The sequence below is a fragment of the Dicentrarchus labrax genome, unplaced genomic scaffold (assembly GCF_905237075.1).
Source record: "Dicentrarchus labrax unplaced genomic scaffold, dlabrax2021, whole genome shotgun sequence".
Lineage (NCBI taxonomy): Eukaryota > Metazoa > Chordata > Actinopteri > Moronidae > Dicentrarchus > Dicentrarchus labrax.
Window position 1 is genome coordinate 27,327,028 of NW_026136720.1, and position 24,441 is coordinate 27,351,468.

Sequence of the window (24,441 nt, forward strand, 5' to 3'; positions counted from 1 at the left end):
CTTATATCTGCTTATTGACAATAAGTAAGGAGGCTGCACATGATTTACGTTTTTAATATGTTTTTCTGTAGTAGTGTTCTGTATTAAGTATGTGCCTTATAAGGTCGTTGTACCACAAGAATACTTATTCTTTAGTCTTATGTGACAAAACACAAACTATAAGTGTGCACAGTGTCCGAATCACTTTGAATGAAGTCTAAATAATGTGTTCCCCATTCTAAAGTGAACTCTTGCTCATTACAAACAAGGTCCAATGTGTAGAATTTAGTGCCATCTAGCAGTGCAGTGCTGTGAAACTGGAAACAGGGTTAAAAATGCCCCAATTAATACCAGTATTTTGTTTGTCTGTAGAAACATGGTGGTTCAGCATGAATCCGTAGAAGAGAAATCTACGGAGGACCCATGAATATTATATTACATTTTTGCCAATAGATCCTCCTAAACGTTACACACTGGACCTTTAATAGTTTAAAGTCTTGTGACTCTGATCCATACTGAGCAAAGCACATATGAGCAAGGCGTCAATATAGAATGGGGGAACATATTCCTTTTTTGTTTTTAATATATTTTTGGTGGGCTTTTTGCCTTAATTAGGTAGGACAGCTGAAGATTGACAGGAAAGGGAGGAGAGAGAGAGAGAGAGAGAGAGAGAGAGAGAGAGAGAGAGAGAGAGAGAGGTGATGACATGCAAAAGGCCACAGGTTGGATTCAAACCCACGGCCGCTGCAGCAAGGACCCAGCCTTGATACATGGGACACCGCTCTACCACGTGTTCTATATAGCGCCCCCCAGAATGGGAAACATATTCTGAGTTACTTAAATTTTCAATTAAATTTTATTTGTATAGAGCAAATTTATAACAGAAGTTATCTCAGGACACTTTTCAAATAGAGCAGGTCTAGACCGAACTCCTTATAACATTATTTATAAAGACTTAATGGTCGTTTTTATCTCCTTTTATATGGGGACCACCATGTTGAACCTCCACATTTCTACAGTAACCCAGGAGGGACGACCGAAACACTGGCACCAGATAGGGTCATTTGCATTTTTCGCACGTTTCGTGGCCACCGTAGTTTTCCTTCGTGCTTGGAAGAGGGGGTGAAACAAAGGGGTTGCAATCTGCAAAATCCTAAACACTGGACCTTTAAATCTGAGTTATTTGGACACTATTAAAACTTGTTTTGTGTTTTGTTACATAAGAATACACCATATTCACTGTGTCATTAAAAGAGAATGAGCATTACTGTGGTACTAACACCTTATAACTGGGTCCTTTACTGGTCCTTTATGTAGAGGAGAAAAATATAACATTATAGCTTTCAGGTCTCTCTCTCACTCTTAGCGACTATGATGTCAAGTCTGACTGTTGAACCAGTCCAACACCTCATTCTTGTTCCGTTCCAGCCACTTGATGTTAGCTTTGGTTTTCTCCAAGGCCTGCTTCACAGCAAGCGTGGCAGAGCCGAACCCTGCTGCTTTATGCTCCTCCACAAACTGCTCCAGCTGGCAGGGGAAACATGAAACAACAGTTCAGCAAACAGTGTGACCTTTATCATTTAACCAGGGATCACTTAATGAGCACATACCTGTTGTAGATCATCAAGCGTAGAGAACCTTGCTGTGACTCCACTGATCATAGAGGCAAAGGAGAAAGAGCCCACACCATATCTGAAAAAAACACACCAACTCTGCTCAAACAAGAACCGATTGTGGTTTAGCGCCACCTTCACATTCATGGTGAAGTGATAATAGCCTTCAGCTGAACATTGGGAAAACTAAAGAGATGATCATACTTTTTTTTTTAAATAATATTTAAAATTGAAAGAATTTAAAATTCTTGGCAGTATAATTTTCTAAACTTCTGTTAATAAACCAGTGGCTCATCAGAAATAACACTTTGTGAGGCCGTTCAATCTGGAGTTTCAAGAAAAGTTATAGTCCAGTTTTACACAGTTGTGGGAAATGTATTTACAGAAGTTTAGTGCATTTAAAAGTATTGGTCACATCACATCCTCCAGTCACTTTTTGCAATTTAAAGGTCCAATGTGCAGAGGTGGTAGTCACTGTTATGCAAATCCGAAGTCCTGACTTTAAATTTCAACTCCTAAACAAGTCATAATGCGCTCTTCACTAAATGTAATGTCATTTTAACAACAGAATGAAATTAAATTATCTTTGGTATAATTTCTTTCCAACTGCCGCTCAGTAACCTGATGTGAATTCTTCATGGTTCGCTCCTGCAACTTTATTGGATGCTGTCGGATTGGTTAAAACTGTTGTAAATAACAATACTGAAATAAATTTTAGTCTACCTAAAAGAGGAGAAAGTAACTTCCTGAGTCATCATCAGAGTCTGACAGCAAAACAGATGCTTCACTGGATAACGCTAACAAAGAAACAACAAACAAAGGTAAATTGCCTAATTTATGTGATTTCTAACACAGCCCTTGTCAAAACTTGCTGCCTTACCCACAATGCTCAAACACCAACAGCTCAGTCAGAGGTATGCAAGTGTTATGCTAGTATCAGCTAACGTAGTCTCTAGCCTCAATCAGTAAGGAAGGGTGGGCTACAGATGTCTTGTGAGTTCACCCCAATTTTTTTTTCATTTTCAAACTCAGGTGACATCACTTGAGCCAATTAATCAGGGTTAATAGACCTATGTCGTCATGGTTACAATAATAACAGTGGATAAAGTGAGTGATGAAAGAAACCAATGTTGACAAACAGTAAACAAACAGAGGTCTCCTGTGTTAAAGGCATCCATCAATCCTCATCCTCTGTGTAGTGGATTATCCATTTTTCATTGAAAAAAATTTTCACAATGAAAGTGATCAAATGTATCAAATCAAAAACACTAAACGGTTAATGGCTAATATCACAGCCATTTGTAGGCAAAGAATTTTCTCACATATACACATAATTGATAATAGGTGTATTTATCTTTATTAGTTTAATACTCACTGTGTAAACATGTATTCCCACTCTTTCCTGACAAAGTCCCATGCCAGGGTCTGTCCCACTCTGTTGCTGGCAACAGCTGTGATGACAGAGGTGGCGTCCTGCTTACGGATTAAAGTTGAGTTTAGGGTGTAAGACAGATACCTGCAAGAACAGAACAGACTTTCACTCTTTCCAGGCTTGTATCATACTTTTGTGTCTGACGACATTACATTTTCAACATTACTAGTTTATGACATCACTACATTACCCTCCTCCTCTCTTTAAAGGGTGGAGGGATACACACCTTTCCAGCAGTTGTGTTTTGGTGGTACAGGCCAGTGCAGACATGAGTTTGCTGGCTTCACTGGCTACAGCAGCATTCTTGAACTGTTCCCATCCAAAATCCCATTCTGCCTTATCTCCTGCCGCCATGGCACTGCAGTATACTGCTGAACGCAGGTTGGGATGGATCCTGAGAGTTTGAGATAAATCATTGGTTAACTTTTAAAAAAGTGTGGTGGGTGGATCATGATCAACTGAAAAATTAAAATAGACCAACAAATTCCGTTGAGGGCTGTCCATCCATTGCTCAAACCATGTGTTGGTCAGGTTCTGGCATTCTGTTACTCCAGTGCTGCAGGCCATTCGGATGGCATTCACCTGGTTATACCTGTGAAAAAAAAATAAAAAAGTCAAAACTTGTGTTTGTTTGCTAACTATGTCCAGTACTGTCTTATTAGGATGATGAAGAAAGGCTAACTGTTCAATTGAACCTATTGCGTGTCATCCGTCTCTCTCGTTTAGGACAAAAATGCCTATAAAGAATCTCTAATAAAACTTTAAATAAAACTATTTATGGACATCAGCTATTTCTGGGATGATGACATACAGCAAAGGGCTGCAGGCCAGAATTTAACCCAGACCACTACAGTAAGGACTCAGCCTACGTAGGACACATGCTCTACCAGGTGAGGTACCATGCCCAGGTATGATTGATTAAATGGCATTTCAATCAAAAGACTTGGGTGAGTCTCTGGTATGGTGCTTTACTGGTTTTATTCACACTTATCAGGAAGAATGTCTTTTGTGAGTTTAGGGGATATTGTATCACAAGCGTTTTAGATTGATTATGGTGTTCCTCAAGGAAGCTTTCTGGGCCCTATTCTGTTTTCTTTAGTCGTATGTACATTATTAGTCAGCTCAATGTTAAAATATCACTGTTATGCAGGTGACACCAGTTCTTTTTACCTGTTCATAATCATTAATGGGGTACTCCAGACTTTAATGTGGGCTGTAAAGTAAATTATATGACTGTCTCTGGCAATAAAAGGCCAAGAAAATAACTTACATTCTTATCAAATTTATAAAATCAACATTTTGTGGGTTGAACAGCCTGGACTTTGAATGTCCAATGCTGACAGAGTTGACAGTTTGGGGCTAATTTACGTCATGACATTAATATTGAAAAAAAGTGTTAACAACCTCTAATCAGAGGAAGTCGGCACACCTCCCCCAGCTTTCGCTTTGAATGGGAGTCTGTGAAACCAGTGTGTGCATTTTCAGAAATATAATGATTTTGCTAACCCTCTCAGTATATAACTGTGTTCATCTTTTTTTCTGTTAGGCTTTTAATTGTTGTGTATTAGACTGTGTAATTGAGTACACTCACTGATCAGTGTGTCCGTAAGGAACATTGGTCCAATTTGATGTCATGCTCTTGAAGTGCAGGAAGAGGGGCGTTACCAGCTTCTTTATGTAGTCCTAGAATTATTAGAGAGATGTGAGTAAAAGACACTTGCTTATCTGTAGGCACTGTTTTTCCTCCTATTGGCCACCAGGGGGCATAAAGACTAACCATGGTTATGTAAATGAACATACTGTAAGGAAGGTATTTTAAGTACACAAGCAGTGCTTTGCTTTAAAATCTTGCAATAGTAAGACTTGGCAAAATCTTTGTCACTGACACACAGATAATACAGTGTACCTGCATAGGCTGATAAACTTCAGTACAGTCCAGCATGAGGTAGTAATAATTCAGATTATCCAGAGCAGACTGCCAGGGCATGTATTCTGTCTCTGCAGACAGATAAGAAGTTGTCCTCAGAGCAAGAGTAGTGGGGACTAGCTGAGCCCTGTAGAGAGAAGAGATACACAGTTTACATTATTTAATCTGAAGTTGGGATATCTGTCTCTGTGACTTCTGCCTCCACAATGTATAATAATACAATGGTGATACAATGGCGGTGAATATTTTTTTTATTGTTTTGCTTTTGTAGTTTGGGTGAACCTGAGGCCACTTTATCTTGTTTTAAATCCTATAGAGGCATCCAAGAGGGCGGCTGTGGCTCAGAGGCAGAGTCGTCCACTTACCGGAAGGTTGTTGGTTCGATCACAGGCTCCTCCCACCACATGTCAAAGTATCCTTGAGCAAGATACTGAACCCCAAATTGCTGTGCATAGGTGTGTGAATGTGTATGAATGCGCTAGTTTCTGTTCAATGGCCTTTGTCGTCACTGATTGAATGTGTGTGAAAGGGTGAATGTGGCACGTAGTGTAAAAGCGCTTTGAGTGGTCGGAAGACTAGAAAGGCACTATACAAGTACAGGTCCATTTACCAATTCTTCAGCGCTTTTTGCGAAACCTTTTTTATTACACCAGTGCCATGTACCATCCACAACGAGTGAATTTGAATCGAGCTGAATTGAACAATGCAGTGGAAACACAACCTTCTTTAATTTCATGCATGACGCCCTGTGGAATGGTAATTTTATGTGAATCAGTGATCTCATAATGTTGGGATGCCATTACATTTTTAAGGGAAAAGTGTGAGGGCAGTGAAAAGAAGGCACCTTAGTTACACTCTAAATAGCAAATTTTGTATTTGTTATTTGCTACTTACTAGCAATATTTGATAAGATTTCCTTTGTAGGGCAGGTATACTTTCTGTTAGGCCTTTTCTGACATCTGTGGCAGAGCAAAGGGCGCTGAACAGGCTCCTGTCAATCATGGACAATCCACTGCATCCACTGCACAGCACCATCTACAGGCAGAGGAGCAGCTTCAGCGACAGGCTGCTGTCACTGTCCTGTTCCACTGAAAGACTGAGGAGATTGTTCCTCCCCCACGCCATCAGGCTCTTCAACTCCACCCAGGGGAGGAAAACTCTAAACTCCAATATGTCTGCCCTTTAGTTAACTATACCACCTGACGCAGTGCACTCTGCATTATGTGACCACTGACTGACTGACACTACTTATGCACCTTAGGCCTTTCAAGCACTGGATTTGACCATGCACCTTAGGACACTAGCCCCATAGTAATATTCTATTAGTTCTTCTAAATTGACCTCCTCTTGTTGTTATTATTGTATTATTATTATTATTATTATTATTATTATTATTATTATTATTATTATTATCAGTTTGTGGATACTGCTGGAAACTGTGAATTTCCCCTTGGGGATGAATAAAGTATCTATCTATCTATCTATCTATCTATCTATCTATCTATCTATCTATCTATCTATCTATCTATCTATCTATCTATCTATCTCCTTGTTATTCACTTTGGTAACATGTAGCAAGAAGTATTTTTCTTGGCTTTACTTTGGGTTCTAACTCACAGATACTAATGAGAACAAGCATGGAAATAGGCTAAAAAACTGACATACCTGGCCAAATTGAAAGCATCATCCACAAGCTGGGCTCTGTTTATCACTGGTATAACCTGCACAGTGTGTCAAGCAGAATATGAAACATAAGTAATTATTATACAATCTGCAAATACCGACAGAAGTAATGGAAGAGAAAGAAAACAGAGACAGCAAAAGAACAGAAAAGTAAACCTATGGAACCACACAGTTTAACTGAAGAAACCTAAGGTCCTGCATCCACTAGACAGTAAAGTCTGAAACATGCGAGAGCCAGCCTGAGATTGTGTACCTGGTGCCCTGAGTGAAGTTGAGCAAGGAGGCTATCCCAGTTTCCAAGGTCATAGTTTACCCGGTAATATCCAGTTACATTGATGTTGGCCAGAACCCACAAATCACCGCTCTTCATCTCCAAGTTTATAACTGACAGGGGAAAAAAAGAAAAAAAACGTAAGGAGCTTTTATTTAAAAAATGGATTAATGGTTAACCAAATTTGATGTAAAGCGTAGCAAACACAATCATATTCGCAAGAAAAACACTTCTTAAATGACTGTATTTTGCAAGTTGCTTAAAGCTGCAGTGGGTAATTTGTATAAAAATTGTAAATAAAAATAACCTTTTGTCATTTGCTAAAAACCTTTCACTGTATCCTGACAGTAGTACATGAGACAGATAATCTGTAAAACAATCAGGTTCCTCTGGCTCCTCCTAGTGCTCCTAATGGTATTTACAAGAATCCACCTGACCTGATCGAAAACAGATCAGATCAGAGCCAAGAAACATAATTGATTGTTAAGTTTCATTCCCAGGGCGTCAAATACAGATGATTTTTTCACAGATTTTCTGTCTCATGTTCTAATGTCAGGATATAGTGAAAGTTTCAGCAAATATGACAAAAATGTATTTTCATAAAAATGACCTACTTTCTTTAATATATATTTAAGGATGGGAATTGGGTTCCAAATTGTCCGATCAGTCAGAATCTCCAAGCTTATCAATTCCTTTTAACAATGATGCCAACTCATAAGAAAGAAATAGCCCAAAGCTTGGCCTCATTTCACGAAGAATCGCAAACTACCCTAACTCTACTCTGTTTCTACATTGGTTTCAGACATAAAGATAATAAAACAGTTGCGTTGATGCTAGGAACCTGTCTAGGCCTAGGCCTATTTCTATGCGGAAAACTGATCAGGAATCGATGAGGCACTCACTAAAGAAGCAGAATCGATAATGCCGTTGTTATCAATATTAATTGATTAATTCAAGAATAATTCCCATCCCTAGCTTTGCAAGTGTTAGAATTAATTATATACACATTTTTTATCAGTATTAGATATAACTAGCATATTATTACACACCTTCCTTTTCCATCAGCCACCAAATATCTCTCTGGACCTCACCAGACTTCCTCCACCTGACAGGAATCACCCACTTATAGCTAGAGGAGAAAATACATTCAACTTTTTACATCAAACTCATGATTTAGGCAAGTTAGATGGAGGCAAAGAGGGAGACAAGACACATTTTCTAAATATTGCCGCAAAATATCTATCTTTCACTCACATCCCAAGTGAAGTAACTCACAAGGGCGGCTTTAATACTTTTTAGTGCAATATAATCCTTAATAATCCTCCCATACATTGCAGTTACATGCGGTTGTGTTCATACTTATAAGGTGATTCAACTGCGACTTCAGACTCTGGATCCAGTAGAAAGTGCTTCTGGGATACCTTCCCTGTAGCAGTATTCACAGTAACCACAGGGAAGCCCATCTGAAGCACCCAGTGGTTCATGATTTCACAAACTGAGCGAGGAAGTGACACATTATTGGCTTTCACCGCCTGTTGACAAAGGTGACAGAAAGCATCTATTTAGTTGTCAAATGTATATATCTACTTCCATATATTTAGTTTAGGACAGTTTTATTAAATAATACACTATGTGAAAATGTCAGACATGAGGCCAGTGCATACTAGTATGGTATGATGGATTTTCCTCAGATAGGTCAACAAAATCTCCACATTTTGGGGCAAACCAGGTGCAACACTGAACAACATGGACAGGCTGAAGACATCGTTGTAGTACTAGTACTAATAAATACATTTATTAGCAGGAGAAATACATAATCTTGAGCTTGTTCCGCCTAGCTTAACATATTAGTTAGCTGAACTCAGGTTGAATGTTGAGATCAAAGTGAGATCATACATTGTGGAAAAGTAAAACCAGCTTAGTTACAGCCCCTAAAAGGAACAGGAAATTCTGGCAGCCCCTGTGGACAAAAGTGTTAGTGTTTCTACCACCTCATTTTATTGATTTTAAGGGAAATCCGAATGAATCCTAACCGGTGACAGGCATTTAGAATAAGATATGGATATATATCAAGCCCGATGAGAATCATGAAACACAGACGTGATGGTAAACTGTCTCTTGTGCCAATAGATGGTATGCACATGAGGTTTGCCTTGATGTTGAGAGTGGTGTGAGAGCTGTATCTCAGACGTGGGGAAAATGTAAATTTCGGGACACATCATCAGTAGTGTACCTTTGAATCAGGGGGTGTTTCGGCCTTTCAACACTATACACTCTCATCAAAGGTGGCCAGCTACAGGGTGATCAAACCTGACCTTGTGTCCCATGCCCAATAATGAGAATTGCCTGGTTGTTTAAATGGCACAGCCCATAGGGCGGCTGTGGCTCAGAGGCAGAGCGGGTCGTTCCTTGATCGGAAGGTTGTGGGTTCGATCCCCCGCTCCTGGTGCCACATGTCGAAGTATCCTTGAGCAAGATACTGAACCCCGAATTGCTCCCGATGCCGTGCATCGGTGTGTGAATGTGTATGAATGTTAGTTTCTGTTCGATGGACTTTGCCATCACTGAGTGAATGTGTGTGAAAGGGTGAATGTGGCACGTAGTGTAAAAGCGCTTTGAGTGGTCGGAAGACTAGAAAGGCGCTATACAAATACAGGTCCATTTACCATGGGACTATGCAAGGCAAGGGGCGTCCTCTTCCCTGAGTCAAGCCTAGAGCTGACCACATACCTTGTTCACCCTCCTCCTGGAGGGTTGTGAAGGCAGCGGGTCCTGTTGATGCTCTTTGACCCCCAGCAAGGGCCCTTCCGCTTGATCCATATCCACTGGCTGCTTCTTTCAGCCGCTTCAGAGACTGATTTAATTGTCTGTCGCAGAGCCTGTCCATGGATGCCAAGGTCTTTCAGCAGCCTGATGGTGGAAGAAGCCACAAAACCTCTGCATCCCACTTCAACCAGATAGACTTTCACTTTCCATCCTCGTTGTTGGGCATCTGCTGCCAGTTCTGTGTAGCGCAGTTTCTTGCGCTCATAGGCCTCTTCCGTTAAACTCTCCCATGGGACTGTGAGCTCTGTGATGTAAACATACCTCAGTGAAGGGGACCAGAGTACCAAGTCTGGCCTAAGGGTGGTGGCTGCAATCTCAGTTGGAAAGATTAGTTGCTGGCAAATATCGACTAGCATCTTCCAGTCCCGGGCCATGGCTAGCTGTCCAGCTTCTGGTTTGGTAGGGGGATGGTTGGGCTTTTCCTGTCCCGCTCGGATGAAGGTTGTGTCCGTGATGGAACTGGTTGCTCTCAGGGGCAAGGAGTTGGTGGTATTCCTCTTGCTCTCAAGAGCTGCTGCCAGACTCTTGAGAACCTGGTTGTGCCTCCAGGTGTAGCGGCCTTGTGTGAGGCTGGTCTTACAACAGGTCAAGATGTGCTTGAGAGTCGCTGGAGTTGGGCAGAGGGCACATGTTGGATCCTCGACCATACCACTGATGGAGGTTTTTTGGAGATGGGAGCACATCATAGATGGCTCTGATGATGAGGGTGATGTTGCTTGCTTCCATTTCCCAGAGCTTCCTCCAGCTGAGCTTTCTCCTCTCCAGGCCTTCCCACATCATCCATTGTCCCTGCTTGACAAGAGAGACAGCCTTTGCGCTTCTTTCCGCCTCCTCGTGACGGCGCACCTCCTCCACCACCATTTTCCTCCTTTCTGATGTTGAGGCCTTACGCCAAGTGGGCTCACTTGGCGTAAGGCTGAAGCCTCCTCTTCCCAACTGGACTTGCCCAACAATGTCGCTGTGTCTCAGGGCTGACGTAGCATGCTGCATCGCGTCGGATGGTGTCCATTTCTGTCCAGTTTTCAGGGGTGGAGCAGCATTGCTGATGGTCTGGTCTCTGGAGTCCTTCAAAGTCATCTGGAGTCTTACTTTAGAGCACTTTTCGTACTCTTCGGTGAGGCTCGTGATAGGCAGTTGAAGGACCCCTTTGCCGTAGAGGCTGATGTTAGTCAGACAGTGTGGGACGCTGAGCCATTTCTTCACGTATGAAGTCATGGTTTGCTCCATCTTCTCCACAGTTGTTATTGGGAGCTCATAGATAGTGAGTGGCCACATTCCCCGAAGGAGTCCAAATTGCAGGCACCAGAGCTTGAGCTTCCCTGGCAGTTGGGTCTTGTTGATGTTTTCCAGACTGTTGGTAATGTCCTGTCTTACTTGCTACACTTGGTCTTTGTCTCTGAGGCTTGCGTTGTACCATCTGCCCAGGCTTTTGACAGGTTGCTCAGACACTGTTGGTATTGGGTCGTCACCAATGCAGAACACATTTTTAAGCTGTCCCTTGACTATTGAGATGCTTTGTGATTTGTTCGGCTTGATTTTCATCCGGGCCCACTTGATGTTCTCCTGCAGTTTTCCAAGTAGCCGCCTCGTATATGCTGCAGTAGTGGTCAGCGTGGTCATGTTATCCACGTATGCTCGGATAGGTGGAAGGCAGATCCCGTTCTTAGTTTGCTCACCCCCCGCGACCCATCTTGAGGCCCTGATGATGACCTTCATGGCCATTGTGAAGGCCAGGGGTGAGATTGTACAGCCTGCCATAATGCCTACTTTTACGCACTGCCATGATGTTGTAAAGTCGGCTGTCGTGAAGCACAGCTGCAGGTCTTCGAAGTAGGCTTTTACTAGACTAGTGATGGATGATGGAACGTGGAAGAAGTTGAAGGATTCCCAGAGGAGGTTATGGGGAACTGATCCAAAGGCATTGGCCAGGTCAAGGAAAATGACATTTATGTCTCTTTTGTCTCTCTTCGCCGCTTGGATCTGGTGCCAGATCATACTGGTATGCTCCAAGCAACCAGAAAACCCATGAATGCCAGCCTTCTGTACAGATGTATCAACGTACTTGTTCTTCTCCAGGTAGGTGGACAACCTCTGTGCTATCATGCTGAAAAAGATTTTCCCCTCAACGTTGAGAAGGCAGATTGGCCGGAATTGACTTATGTCTGTCGCATTCTTCCTCTTGGGAATTAGCATCCCTCCAGCCCTTCGCCACGCCTTAGGTATTATTCCCTTCTGTGACACTATTTTCATGAGCCTGGAACATCTAGTGCATTCTTGTACAGCTTATACGGTACTCCATTTGGCCCAGGAGCTGATGCTGATCTTGCGCGTCGTACTGTACTCTCTACTTCCTTCCATTTTGGAGGGCCAGCCTCCAGGTTGAATTCAGAAGGTTGAATAGGTGGGATGTCATGTGGGATAACTATCTGTTCGTGCCTTTTCGTGTCATGTTGGACCTTTTGCAGATGTTCTTCCAGTTCCTGCTTTGGAATTTTTAGGGTTCCGTATTTTTCCTAAGCGAAGAGGTCTTTGACGAACTTGAAGGGGTTTTTTTAGAACCGTGTTCTTGTGTGTTCCTTCTTCTTGCGAAGTTTCCTCATGTTCTCTGCTCTTTGCAAGGTTGCCAACCAACACTTGATGTCCCGCTGGAGTAGCATGAGACCCTCTCTCTCTGCATCAGAGACCTTCTTCCGCTGCTTTCTCAGCTGCCTTCTCTCTCTGACCAGCCTTTCGATCTCTTGCTGCCTCCTGGATTTGGCTGGTGCTGGTGTTGCTTTGTCACTTCTCCTTGTGTTCACTCCAAAGCGTTCTTCTCCGTAGTGGTAGATGATGTCGCCCAGCCTTTCCAGCTTTTTCTCTGCTGTGCCCACTAGTTGCACCAGGATTTTTGTCAGGTCGTTGTTGACTGTTTCCCACTCTCTCTTTTCAACAGCTTTAGGCCACTTCACGCTCGGTCTGTGCTGATCTTTCCCACCTTGGGAGGTCTCTGTGGTTGGGTGGGTTCCTCCACCGGCATTTCTGTGTTTGTATTATCCTCCTCAGTGACAGGGGTGCTGATGCTCTACTTTGGTTTTTGTCCCGTCGCTGTGCTTCAATCGACTGATTTGACTGGTTGCTTCGTAAGAAGTACTGGCCAATGCGAGGCCCTTGTCTCTGCTCTCTCAAGCACCCTCTCTTTCCTTGGTGGGTCCTCAACCCCCTGAATGATGTTATTTTCGCCCATCCACAGGTGCACACATGAAGTGAGTGTCCTGCTGCTGCTGTGGTTGTGTCATGTGCCGTGTTCTTTCTCGTAGTCGTGTCCGTTCCTGGATCTGTAGCCATGTTGTCAGTCGTCGAGCCAAATTATCTAAATTACAAACATGTCTTAAGGACATAAAAACCTGGATGAGCCTCCAAGACTCACTGTCTAAAGATATAGTTACTCTAAATAGTATTACCTTGGCCTCTAGCACCACTGTCAGGAATCTTGGAGTTATCTTTGATCAGGACATGTCATTTCATTCTCACATAAAGCAGACCTCTAGGACTGCCTTTTTTCATTTACGTAATATTACAAAAATTAGACACATCCTGTCACAGACGGATGCAGAAAAACTAATCCATGCATTTGTTACTTCAAGGCTGGATTACTGCAACTCTTTATTATCAGGTTGCCCCAATAAGTCCATTAAAACGCTCCAATAAATTCAGAATGCTGCAGCACGAGTACTGACAGGAACTAGGAAAAGAGATCACATCTCTCCTGTACTAGCTTCTCTGCACTGGCTCCCTGTAAAATTTAGAATTGAATTTAAAATCCTCCTCCTCACCTACAAAGCTCTTCATGGTCAGGCCCCTTCATATCTTAAAGAGCTCATATTACCATATTACCCCTCTAGAACACTGCGTTCTCTGAATGCTGGGCTACTTGTGGTTCCTATAGTCTCTAAAAGTAGAACAGGAGCCAGAGCCTTCAATTACCAAGCTCCTCTCCTGTGGAACCAGCTTCCAGTTGTGGCTCGGGAGGCAGACACTCTCACCACATTCAAGAGTAGGCTTAAGACATTCCTCTTTGATAAAGCTTATAGTTAGGACTGGATCAGGTGAGTCCTGAACCATCCCTTAGTTATGCTGCTCTAGGCCTAGACTATCGTGGGATTTCCCATGATGCACTGAGCTCCTCTCTTCCTCTCCCTCCCTTTCTGCACTCATTCATGTACCATTAATGTATGTTACTAACTTAACTTCTTCCCCGGACTTCTTGTTCTTTCTCGTCTCGCAGGTTCTCATGGATCCTGGTGGAACCTCCTGCCATGGTTTGGCCACTGATTTTATTGTTACTATTGTTATTACTATTATTATTACTACAGATACTATTATTACTATTATCACTGCTCATTGTCCCCCATCGTTGTTGTCATCTCCCCCGATAGTCTAGGCCTATAGCAGCATAACTAAGGGATGGTTCTGTCTGTCTCAGACAACGATGATATATATAGATATAGATATATATATTATGTTTGTTTTCTTTTTCTTTTTTATTTACTTCTATATAGGTTTATTTGGCAAGGAAAAAATGATGATAGTTTTTTGTGATTTCATGTCAAATGTGCACCAAACTTGCACTGTGCTGCCTAATCAGCATAAACACAGCCTTAGTTGTGCATCCCCTTCCACTGTGACCCAAATACGTTGGTTTGGAGCCAATAAATTACCAAACAGGCACAGCTGCAATAAAAATAAATATAGAAAATTGCATAAACACTAAGGCTCTTTTTTTCTTGCATGCTGGTAACACCAAGTCAAATATTCAAGCTTTAAAAAGCTAAAAATATGCTAACTTCTAATAAGATTAAAAATTGTTTAAGAAGTTGTCCATCTTAACACTGTAGATGGTGCCACAAGCCATTCTTTGTATAGCTTTTTATAACTTGTATTAAGTTCAATCAACAGCTGTTTAGTCCCTGACATGCATTCGATTTGAATTCCATTTACAAGAGCAGTTTCTTCATTTCACATAAATCACATTACCACAAACATCTGCAGTATATGGGAAACGTGAAGCCATTACCAAACAGGTGCTGATGCAAAAAAATATAAATTGCGTAAACACTGTGTATTCTTCTTGTATGCTAGTAACACCAAGTCAAATATTCAAGCTTTAAAAAGCTAAAAAATATATATGTAACATTTTTGGCAATTAAATTTAGTTGTACATCTTACCATCTGTAGATGGTGCCATAAGTCATTCCCCACTGTGTTGTTGTAGGCAAAGTGATTGAGGTAACTCTGGAAACAAAAGAAAAACATAATACATTTCAGAAGGGTAAGTTGACTGAGGTTCTGATTGAGGTTAGCTTAACTGCTATTGGAGCACAGAGCAAAAATGGGCAGGACTTTGAATGGGTCAATTGTGCCAGCAAAAATAGAAACATACACTGAGTCCCTGGACAAAGACACGCTCCGAGAGGAAATCAGACAGCATCCTCAACACAGCTGCACCCTGAGGAGTCACAGACACACAGACAGTGGCAAGGGATCAATCGATAAATCAGTTTAGGACATTTTTCTATTGTATAGCTCAAAATATATACAGTGCAATGTACAGTAGTTGAACAATGCCAGTAACTCAATGATGTCCAGTTGCTGAAAATTCTGGTTTTCAAACTGCATTTTCGTAGACGTGTTTAAGCAGTAACATATTAAAAAAGAAGATGTTGCTGATGTCTGTGTACCTTGCTGTATGAGATGGCATCAAACTGCTCAGTGATCTGGTCTGGCAGGATGATACTGTCTTCTTTAGATGACAGAGGATGAGAGGAGGCCAAAGCATCGACTGCAAACACCCTGTGGATGTCATCAAGTACTATCAAGTCTTTCTGGAGCAAGCAAACAAACAGAAATGTATTAAGATTTCAGATGGAGTGCAAAGTTTATCAAATTTACTGATAAGAGGACAGTGTCAAGTCCAAATGCATGTGACATTGTGTTCTCACCATGTTCCAGCTGGGCTCAGCGTGGTCTGCTCCCAGGTAAGACACATATGAAGCAAAGCCCTCATTCAGCCAGACCTCATTCCACCAGCGCAGAGTCACCAGGTTTCCAAACCACTGCACAAGAGAGGACATCGGTCAATTTGTTAACTAATCAATGAGTAAATATAAATATATATATATAAATAGGTATAATACAAAAAAATCACCATGTGTGCTAGCTCATGAGCAATGATGGTGGCAGTGGTCTCTTTATTTCTGTTGGAGGAGGTCATGGGGTCATAGAGAAGGTTGGTTTCTCTGTACGTCACCAGACCCCAATTCTCCATTGCACCAAAGAAGAAGTCTGGCAGAGCAATTTGGTCTGTGAGGCAGAGGGCAGGTTTAATGCAGATTAACAGAACTGAACTTAAAGTCATGTCAATATACCCTACAGCCTTACAACTTTGGCTTGTTTGGTTCTGAAAGGTTCTTTTACTTTGTGGTAAAGAGGGACATTGGACTGTTGCAGTGAGAATTCAGTTAAGTTCTATGATGGCTTAAATGGTTGGAAGTTGTATTTAAAGAGTGTAGTTACAACATGAGATAACCATTAAAGGTACAGTGGTTTTAAATGTTGAATGGACTGTACTTATATAGCACCTTTCTAGACTTTCGACCACTCAATACACTGTACACTACATGCACACTCACCCCATTCACACACATTCATACACTGATGGCAGTGGCTGCCATGCAAGGTGCCAACTGTTCACCAGAACGGAAACTAATCATTCAAAATTATTTAAAAGTGGCCTTTCTCTTACAGCCATCTGTTTATGTAAGCACAGACAGACTGCAATATTTTAGGCATGATTCAATCAAATGATTATAAAAGCAGGCTCACCTGACTTGCTCAGAGGGTAGGAGATGTTATAGTACATCTGGAAGAAGTCCAGTACGGGTCCAGTCACATTGAGGGCGTAGTTTCCTTGTCCCTGGTCAATGGCTGTCCTGCGAGCCCAGATACGGATCTGAACACATAACAGCAAATTTATGTGTATGCAAGTTTTAAGACTTTTATAAACTTACAAAAACAAACATTACAAATTATTTTTCTTGCACACAAAACATTTTCATGTACAGCTTAAATTATTAGGTGATTAAAGCTGCAGTAGGTAACTTTTACAAAAATAACTTTTTGTCATATTTACTGAAACTTTCACTATATCCTGACAGTAGTACATAAGACAGATAATCTGTAAAAAAAATCAGGTTCCTCTGGCTCCTCCTAGTGCTCCTAATGGCACTTACAAGAATCCACCGGGCCTGAACAAAAACAACCAATCAGAGCCGAGAAAGATAGTTGATTGTTGAGTCTCATTTCCAGGTCCTCAACCTGATATTTTTAAAGATTATCTGTTTTATGTCCTACTGTCAGGATATAGTGAAAGCTTCAGCAAATATGACCAAAAAAAAATGTTCTGCAGTTTTAAAGGGATGAATGCCATAGACAGTTACCAGAGTGTCTCCTTGTGTAGCGCTGATGTTTGAGTACTCAGATACAATGATGGCCAGTAAATAGGTGGACATTTTCTTGGTTGGTTCAAACCTGGTCTGTGTCACAGCTACTCCATCGATACTGGTGTTAACAATATCTGAAAAGATACAGACACACAGTGAAACAGACTCTACACAATGGGATGTAAGTAATACATTTATACTTTTGATGTTTTTAACAAAAGTTGATAAATGTTTATGTTGGTTTGTTGGTTTATGTCTGTATTGCCCAGACAGCAGCTCTCTGTCTGCTAGCATACGCTCCCTCATGGGTTCAGTTTGATTCTTTTCCTAATCAAGTTATTTCATTGCAGACAGTACTGTATTTGTTGTTTTATGCAATGTTACTATACATAGCAGTATTTGCATTAAAAACTTTTTCCGACTATGACAGCTTTTGTCCCAAAGCTCTTTGTTAATGTAGTTAACTTAGTAATTTTATAGATATTAATATAGAATGGGCACTATATCAGCTTCAGTTTAGATGCTGTACCTCTCATTGGCATGGATCCATTTGGGCTAAACTGAGGGAGATTATTTGTCTGTTGGTTGGTGGGTTGAGCAGCCAAGTTCTCATGGTTTTTGGTTTTCTTTAGTTATTTCCCTTTTTATTTAGTTTTCTCCTCCTCTTGTGTCTTGTTTGAATTCACTTCCTGCCTTTGTCTATTTTCCCTCCAATTTTGATTATCTACCCCGTCCTGATTATTTTGATGTGTTAACTTATCCTTCACTTCACCTGTGTCTTTGTGTTCCCCTGTTTTTGTGTCAGTTCATCCTGGTTTCATCCCAAGCTGTTCCTGGTTGTTTTGTGAATGGCTACTGGTGTTTCTGGTTGTTTAGTCCCTTGTCTTGTCCCTCTGTTTGATGTTTTACTTTTTGCTTTGCCTTGCCCACCTACCTGCTTACACACACACACACACATGATATCAGTGGCCAGTGTTTCGGGACTTCCGGTGTAGCCAGCGGATATCCAGATGAAGGCTGATTTGTAGTGGTATGTAGGCTCTACGTCAAAACCCTGGAACTCTTGCTCGTCTCTCTCCTCAATCTGTCTTGTGTTTTACAAATTTTTTTGTAAGAAATTTTTAACACAGGGCTCCACTACAGGACAGATTTGGTAATAATGGTAAATAGACTGTACTTATATAGCACTCTAGTCTTTCGACCACTCTAAGCGCTGTACACTACATTCCACACTCACACACTGATGGCAGCAGCTGCCGTGCAAGGTGCCAACCTTTCATCAGAAATCACACACATTCACAGCATCAAGAGCAATTTGGAGTTCAGTATCTTGCTCAAGGACACTTCAACATACAGAAAGATGAGCCAGGGATCGAACTGCCAACCATCTGATTAGGGGATGGCCGCTCTACCTTTGAGCCACAGCTGCCATAATAATGCAGGACCCAGTTGATATTGTACCCAGTGGTGCAAAGATCAGCCCAAAATTTGCCAGCCATCAAGTAATTACGTTAAAAAAAACTCACTGAAACACAGTAAACCTGAGCCTTTGGGACCTTGGAGGTCGGGGCCAAGAGGTAGTTGACTGCCTGAAATGAGTTTGGCTGGGAATGTAACCTTCAAAACTCTGTGGACCAATCATCTGATTGATTTTAACTGCGGATGCAAATACACCTCTGTTTCGATACATACATACAGCACTGACCTTTTTCCATGCCATTGGATAGAGCTACAGTTCCAGGGGGGTGGATGAGAGTTATATCGAAAACGGCTTTCATAGCTGGCTCATCAAAGCAAGGAAAGGTCTTCCTGGCATGAGTTGGATGCATCTGAGAGGTAGCAACAATCCTGAGAATAAGCAGAAAATTCTGAACACAGTGCCAATGAACACAATGTAGGCATCTGAAATATGCTCACCAAGCTAAATGTAAATGGCGATATAGAGGGACATAATAGAGAACGTACCTTCGGACTCCATCTTCCTCGTATTCACTCCTGTAAAAGCCTGCCAAGTCATCAGCTAGTTCTCCAGTGAACTCTGTGTACAGCTCATACTTCTGTCCTTGAGTTAATTTACTATTCAGCTGGATAACCAGATACTGGGTCTCAGACTGCAGCCAGGAGGATTTAATTGTGGGAGCAGATCCACCACCTGCGGAAGAAATAGAATTATGGGTAAAAAAAGTGATGTAGGATAATGTAGGATGCCAAGTCCTACCAAAAGAGTCTTGTACATATTCATTACTAGAGATGTATTCATCACCTTAAACACATGAAACTTTTACTTTAAAAAATCTTTTAAAAAATGGGTAACATGAAAGACCAGACCAGAACTTTATTGTTGTATAGTAATATGTGAAAAGCTAATATGGAAGAGCTGCTAACCCTGAGTCTGTCTTCTTCTATATGTGTGTGTGTGTGTGTGTGTGTGTGTGTGCGTGTGCGCGCGCGTGTGTGTGTTTGTACATTACCTGAAGCGATGAGCCTGGCAATGTGTGTGTTGTTCAGCTTAGTGTACTTGAGTTTGTTGGAGTGGATCAGGATCAGATCAGTTTCTCTCACGCACTTAAATATCAGAGTGGATTGGCCTGCGGAAAAATAGGAAATGACAAAGACATTCATTCTAGATCCTGCATCTTGCTAACAGTCAAAAACACATAATGGGAGGCTGTGGTTTGGGTGGCAGAGGTTCGATTCCAGTAGAAATGTCCTTGGGCAAGATACTTAATAAAATAGGTGTGATTTTGTGTTTAGTATAATTTTGTGCATTTTGGATAGGAAGCTCTGTATCGCTCCTGATGAGCAGTTTGTACTGGCAGAGTGTGTACCCTCTGCCATCAGTGTATGAAAATGTGTACCCTCTGCCATTCTCCACCAGCAGCAACTTTAAGAGACAAATAAACAATAATTCTGTAAATAAGAAGCCTTGTTAATCACCTGTAAAAATGTAGAGGCCGGAACTTGGTTCAGGGCTGAGGCGAGGCCACAGGGTGATGTTGTAGCAGTCAGGGACCAAATCAGTGGGAAGACGAAATCTTAGGGGAATAAACAGAAAGGTCATTGAACTGAATGAAATCATGTGTTTACTTTGTTGATTTATACGATGCGTTAAGTAGTAGTGAAATAGAAAAGATGAGAAGCTGCTCACATAATGTAATCCATCGTCATTATTCTAGGAAGTCTGGATATATTCATATCCATGTACTTTACATTGGGCAGCATTATTGACTGTGAAACTGCTTCATAATGTTTTATGAGTCACAATGTGAGAAAAATCCCACAGTGTGATTATAGTAATAAAATATATATGATTTACTGTAAAGATAAATATTGATATATTTCCATGTCCAAGCATGTACGTCTTTATTTGCATTAACAAAATTGCCATCACCTGCTAATAAAACTTCAATCATCCTAAATAACACAAAAGGTCATTTGTCATTGCAATCCAAAACAACTCTTATGAGCATCTTAGACTATTTTCTGAAATGTTCACTGTCTCCTAACAGCAGTACATGAGGCAGATCATTCCTGGCCTACTTAAGTTATGATAATGAAGACAATTGGAGAACAATTACAAGTTATGATTTCAGCTGGCTTGAAACATGTGGAGTGCATATAGCAGGGAGTTCTGGGTAAGCAACCCCTAGGTTTGGGCTAAGCCCCAAATATTTACATACATGGTCGCTACAGTTAAAAAAAATACATACAGATACAATCATGTGAAATCTGCGTAGAACATAACATCAAATGGCCCAAAAGCAAAGTAAAACCTGAACAAATAGACAGATTCAACAACAAAGGCCGCCATAACGGTAACAAAAACTGATAATATTGGAAAATTAGTTCTGATAATGTAACTCATGTTGACAATGTCCATCACTAAGAATCAAGAAACATAGGTTGGGAAGTGTGTACCATCCCCAATCACAAAAGCTTATGGGATTTTGAAGAAAAAATCTGCAGGGAAACTAAGATGGACAGGGTGACTGCATTGCCGCTTGCACTAATGAGTATGAGAATGCAAACTAATTTACTTTTTATGTCATGTACTATGATTTTATCACATAGTATATGGATTGTTCAGCAGGACTTTTTTGGGGGAACAATTTAAAGAGGTAACATTCTGTAATGTGGAAACAAACACATAAGAGAATGCATTTTTGTTTTTGTGGGGGAATGTAGTGGGAAAATACATTCAGGGATAAGGTTCTGTGAACATGAAGCAAACTATAGTATGTTGTGCTATTTCATGTTTAACTTTACAGGCTTACAGTATAATATTTTATGTTCATGTATGTTCATCGTCATGTATTCACACTCTGGTTGTCTCACACTAGTTAGGACAGAGTTATTCAGTGTGCCATGAGCTAAGCACATTCCAAAGACCAAGGCTGTCTCCTGGAGAGTAGGGCATCAGATGTGTTAACTGTTATGACTACCGCTTATCAGACATTAGACGTCACCAATAGACATCCTTGGGAAAGAGGCATATAATAGAGCGATTTTCTTTGTTCTGGTCAGTTGATTCTCAAGACAACTCGGTTTGCTTGTATCCTGTGTTGATGCAAATAAATCTTGCACATGGAGTGAAACTGTCAATTCTCTTTGCTTTCTGTGAGTCTGTGTCACCATTCTGGGTACCTTCAGTGACAGTTTGTGGTCTCTCACTATAGTCAGATAGCTAAAAGTTTATGTCAGATAGACATCTATTGAGGTGCATTGAGACAAGAAAAATGAAACCACAACAGATTCCCCAGAACTATGTCAGAGTGATGTTCCAACAGGGATAAAATCGCACTGCGTCTTAGAAATCTTCATTCATGGATGACTTAAAAGAAACTTTGCAGAAAGACAAGATCATACTTTCTATGCTTTATTCAACAAATAGCTACCACAGCTTCTAGGGCAGCTGAGGTTCAGCCATTTTAGATTTTGTTCCATGAAGAGTTACAGTCTACAAAAGCGATTTAAATAAACCAGAATTAGGCATATCCCAATATTTACTGATCCAAGTTTATTTCTCATCCATGTTGTATTGTATTGTTTTTTGTATTGTAGGGACATATGCAATATCATCCTTCGAAGGACACAGAAGCATCAAACCTTTTGTCGAACCAAAGTCTTACCTGTCCCAAGGAGCTGTGACGTCACCTGTCAGGGCAATGGTCCACAACGTGACAATGGTGGCCACTGAGACCAGGGCTAAGACCACAGACAGAATGCACAGCTTGCTGACCCGGCAGCCTTTCCCCATGGCCTAACAAACAGCACACAGCTGACAGAAGTCCTGCAGATAGATCCAAACTGAACCACTGAGAGGAAAGCCTTCAGCTTCACCTTCCAGCAGCTGTTAGATTACTGTTATCATACAAATGCTATAATGAAAGGCCTGCTTAAAACTATACGTCTGGTTCGCAGTCTCACTTGCAGAATGACAAACAGAAGTGACTGCCAACATTTAACTTCCCCCCCCATGAGAATGGTGTAGCTGTTGATAGTGAGTGATAAGACTGATGGATTAGGTTTTAGTGGTTTAGGTTTAGTTCACATAAGCCATAAAACACTGCCTGTCTGTGGAGAACTCACAAGTCAGTGATGTTAAAACTTTATTGCATTTGTCGCGCTGTGTTCATAGGTCAAACCTTTTTCTGTTTGAGTGGTTAGCAGCAAATACTATGAGGCAGGGACGTGTCCAGAAGGGGGGCCTGTGGTGGCCACCCCTGAAATATGATTGGCCACCCCAAGAACCACCCCATTATCCTTACCTCTTCCACTCTGCGTTGTCTTTCTTTCCCATTTTTAAAAATGCACTGTATTACATTTCTTTTGGAATATAATACTATATAGGTATGTTTTCGTTTTCATATCTTAAAGAGCTCATAGTACCCTATTACCCCACTAGAACACTGCGTTCTCTGAATGCTGGGCTACTTGTGGTTCCTATAGTCTCTAAAAGTAGAACAGGAGCCAGAGCCTTCAGTTACCAAGCTCCTCTCCTGTGGAACCAGCTTCCAGTTGTGGTTCGGGAGGCAGACACCCTCTCCACATTCAAGAGTAGGCTTAAGACATTCCTCTTTGATAAAGCTTATAGTTAGGGCTGGATCAGGTGAGTCCTGAACCATCCCTTAGTTATGCTGCTATAGGCCTAGACTATCGGGGGATTTCCCATGGTGCACTGAGCTCCTCCCTTCCTCTCTCTTTCTGCACTCATTCATGTCCCATTAATGCATGTTACTAACTTCACTTCTTCCCCAGAGTTCTTGTGCTTTCTCGTCTCACAGGTTCTTATCGATGCTGGTGGAGCCTCCTGCCATGGTCCTGCTAGATTGCCATTGCCAATACTGTTGTTGCTGTGCACCTGTCTGTCTGTCTGTCTCTCGCGCTCTCTCTCTCTGTGTCTCTCTCTCTCTCTCTCTCTCTCTCTCTCTCTCACCCCAACTGGTCGAGACAGACGACCACCCACCTAGAGCCGAAGGATCTGTCCTAGGTTTCTGCCTTTTAACAGGCAGTTTTTCCTTTGCCCTTGTCGCCAAGTGCTTGCTCGGTGGTACTGTTGGGTCTCTGTAAATAATGTTATGAGGAGTTTGGTCTAGACCTGTTCTATTTGAAAAGTGTCCTGAGATAACTTCTGTTATGAATTGGCACTATACAAATAAAATTGAATTGAATTGAATTGAATTGAATTGAATTTTCATTAGTGTATAATCACAATCACATGAAAATAAGATTTTTCTTTTTTCTTACCTTAGAAGTAGCCGTTTTTATCTACAGATAACAGTGGTTACATATTGAACCCCCATGCCCAGAATAGACAAACCAAACACTGGCTGTAGAAAGGGGCATTTGTGACTTTTGGCGTGTTTCACAGCCACATAGTTTCTCTCTCGCACTTGGAAAGAGAGGGTGAAGCAAGTGAGTTGCAGTTACACCGCTAGATGCCACCAAATTCTAAATAAGGCAGCTAAATAACACTCCAAAGTTTTGGCGATGAAAAACTAGCATGGCAATTGATCCCTTGACCTCTGACCTTGAGATATCTGAATGAAAATGGTGGGGGACACCCACTTTATGCTAATCCCATGTAGTTTCGGGCAAAACAGCAGTAACTATGTGATATATAGGGTTGGCTTGCCCGTGCCTCACAGAGAGGACTGACTGTGACCCTAACTATGCTTACCCCAAAACAGAGAAATTAATCATTTTGAATTTGATTTGGCGTGCAGACTGAG

At 41.4% G+C, this 24,441-nt stretch overlaps 1 protein-coding gene and 1 long non-coding RNA gene across 3 annotated transcripts in view; one reads left to right on the forward strand and one right to left on the reverse strand.

Annotated features, from left to right (window-relative positions):
• The window catches only part of LOC127353805 (uncharacterized), a 247,663-nt gene that overhangs the window by 61,774 nt on the left and 161,448 nt on the right, over positions 1-24,441 (forward strand). The window lies entirely within an intron of this gene.
• LOC127353689 (aminopeptidase N-like) lies at positions 817-22,618 on the reverse strand. The gene is made up of 23 exons (XM_051383162.1): positions 22,339-22,618; positions 20,147-20,244; positions 19,681-19,797; positions 19,175-19,361; positions 18,915-19,057; positions 17,207-17,343; positions 16,593-16,719; positions 15,916-16,070; positions 15,710-15,823; positions 15,449-15,592; positions 15,151-15,216; positions 14,937-15,002; positions 8,265-8,437; positions 7,955-8,034; positions 6,888-7,018; positions 6,617-6,672; positions 4,931-5,078; positions 4,616-4,707; positions 3,506-3,616; positions 3,251-3,418; positions 2,968-3,108; positions 1,590-1,671; positions 817-1,506 (listed from the first exon to the last, which is right to left on the reverse strand). Exons 1-23 carry the CDS (start codon positions 22,464-22,466, stop codon positions 1,357-1,359), a joined length of 2,814 nt encoding a protein of 937 aa, XP_051239122.1. The 5' UTR covers positions 22,467-22,618; the 3' UTR covers positions 817-1,356.

What these genes read in the sequence shown, in the direction of transcription:
- LOC127353689 (XM_051383162.1), bottom strand. Translation starts at nt 22,466, where the DNA reads ATGGGGAAAGGCTGCCGGGTCAGCAAGCTGTGCATTCTGTCTGTGGTC. An exon ending in ATGCCATCTCATACAGCAAG is followed by an intron (nt 15,217 to 15,448) that starts GTACACAGACAT and finishes GTGACTCCTCAG; the next exon opens with GGTGCAGCTGTGTTGAGGAT. An exon ending in GATGCTTTCAATTTGGCCAG is followed by an intron (nt 5,079 to 6,616) that starts GTATGTCAGTTT and finishes TTCTCTCTACAG; the next exon opens with GGCTCAGCTAGTCCCCACTA.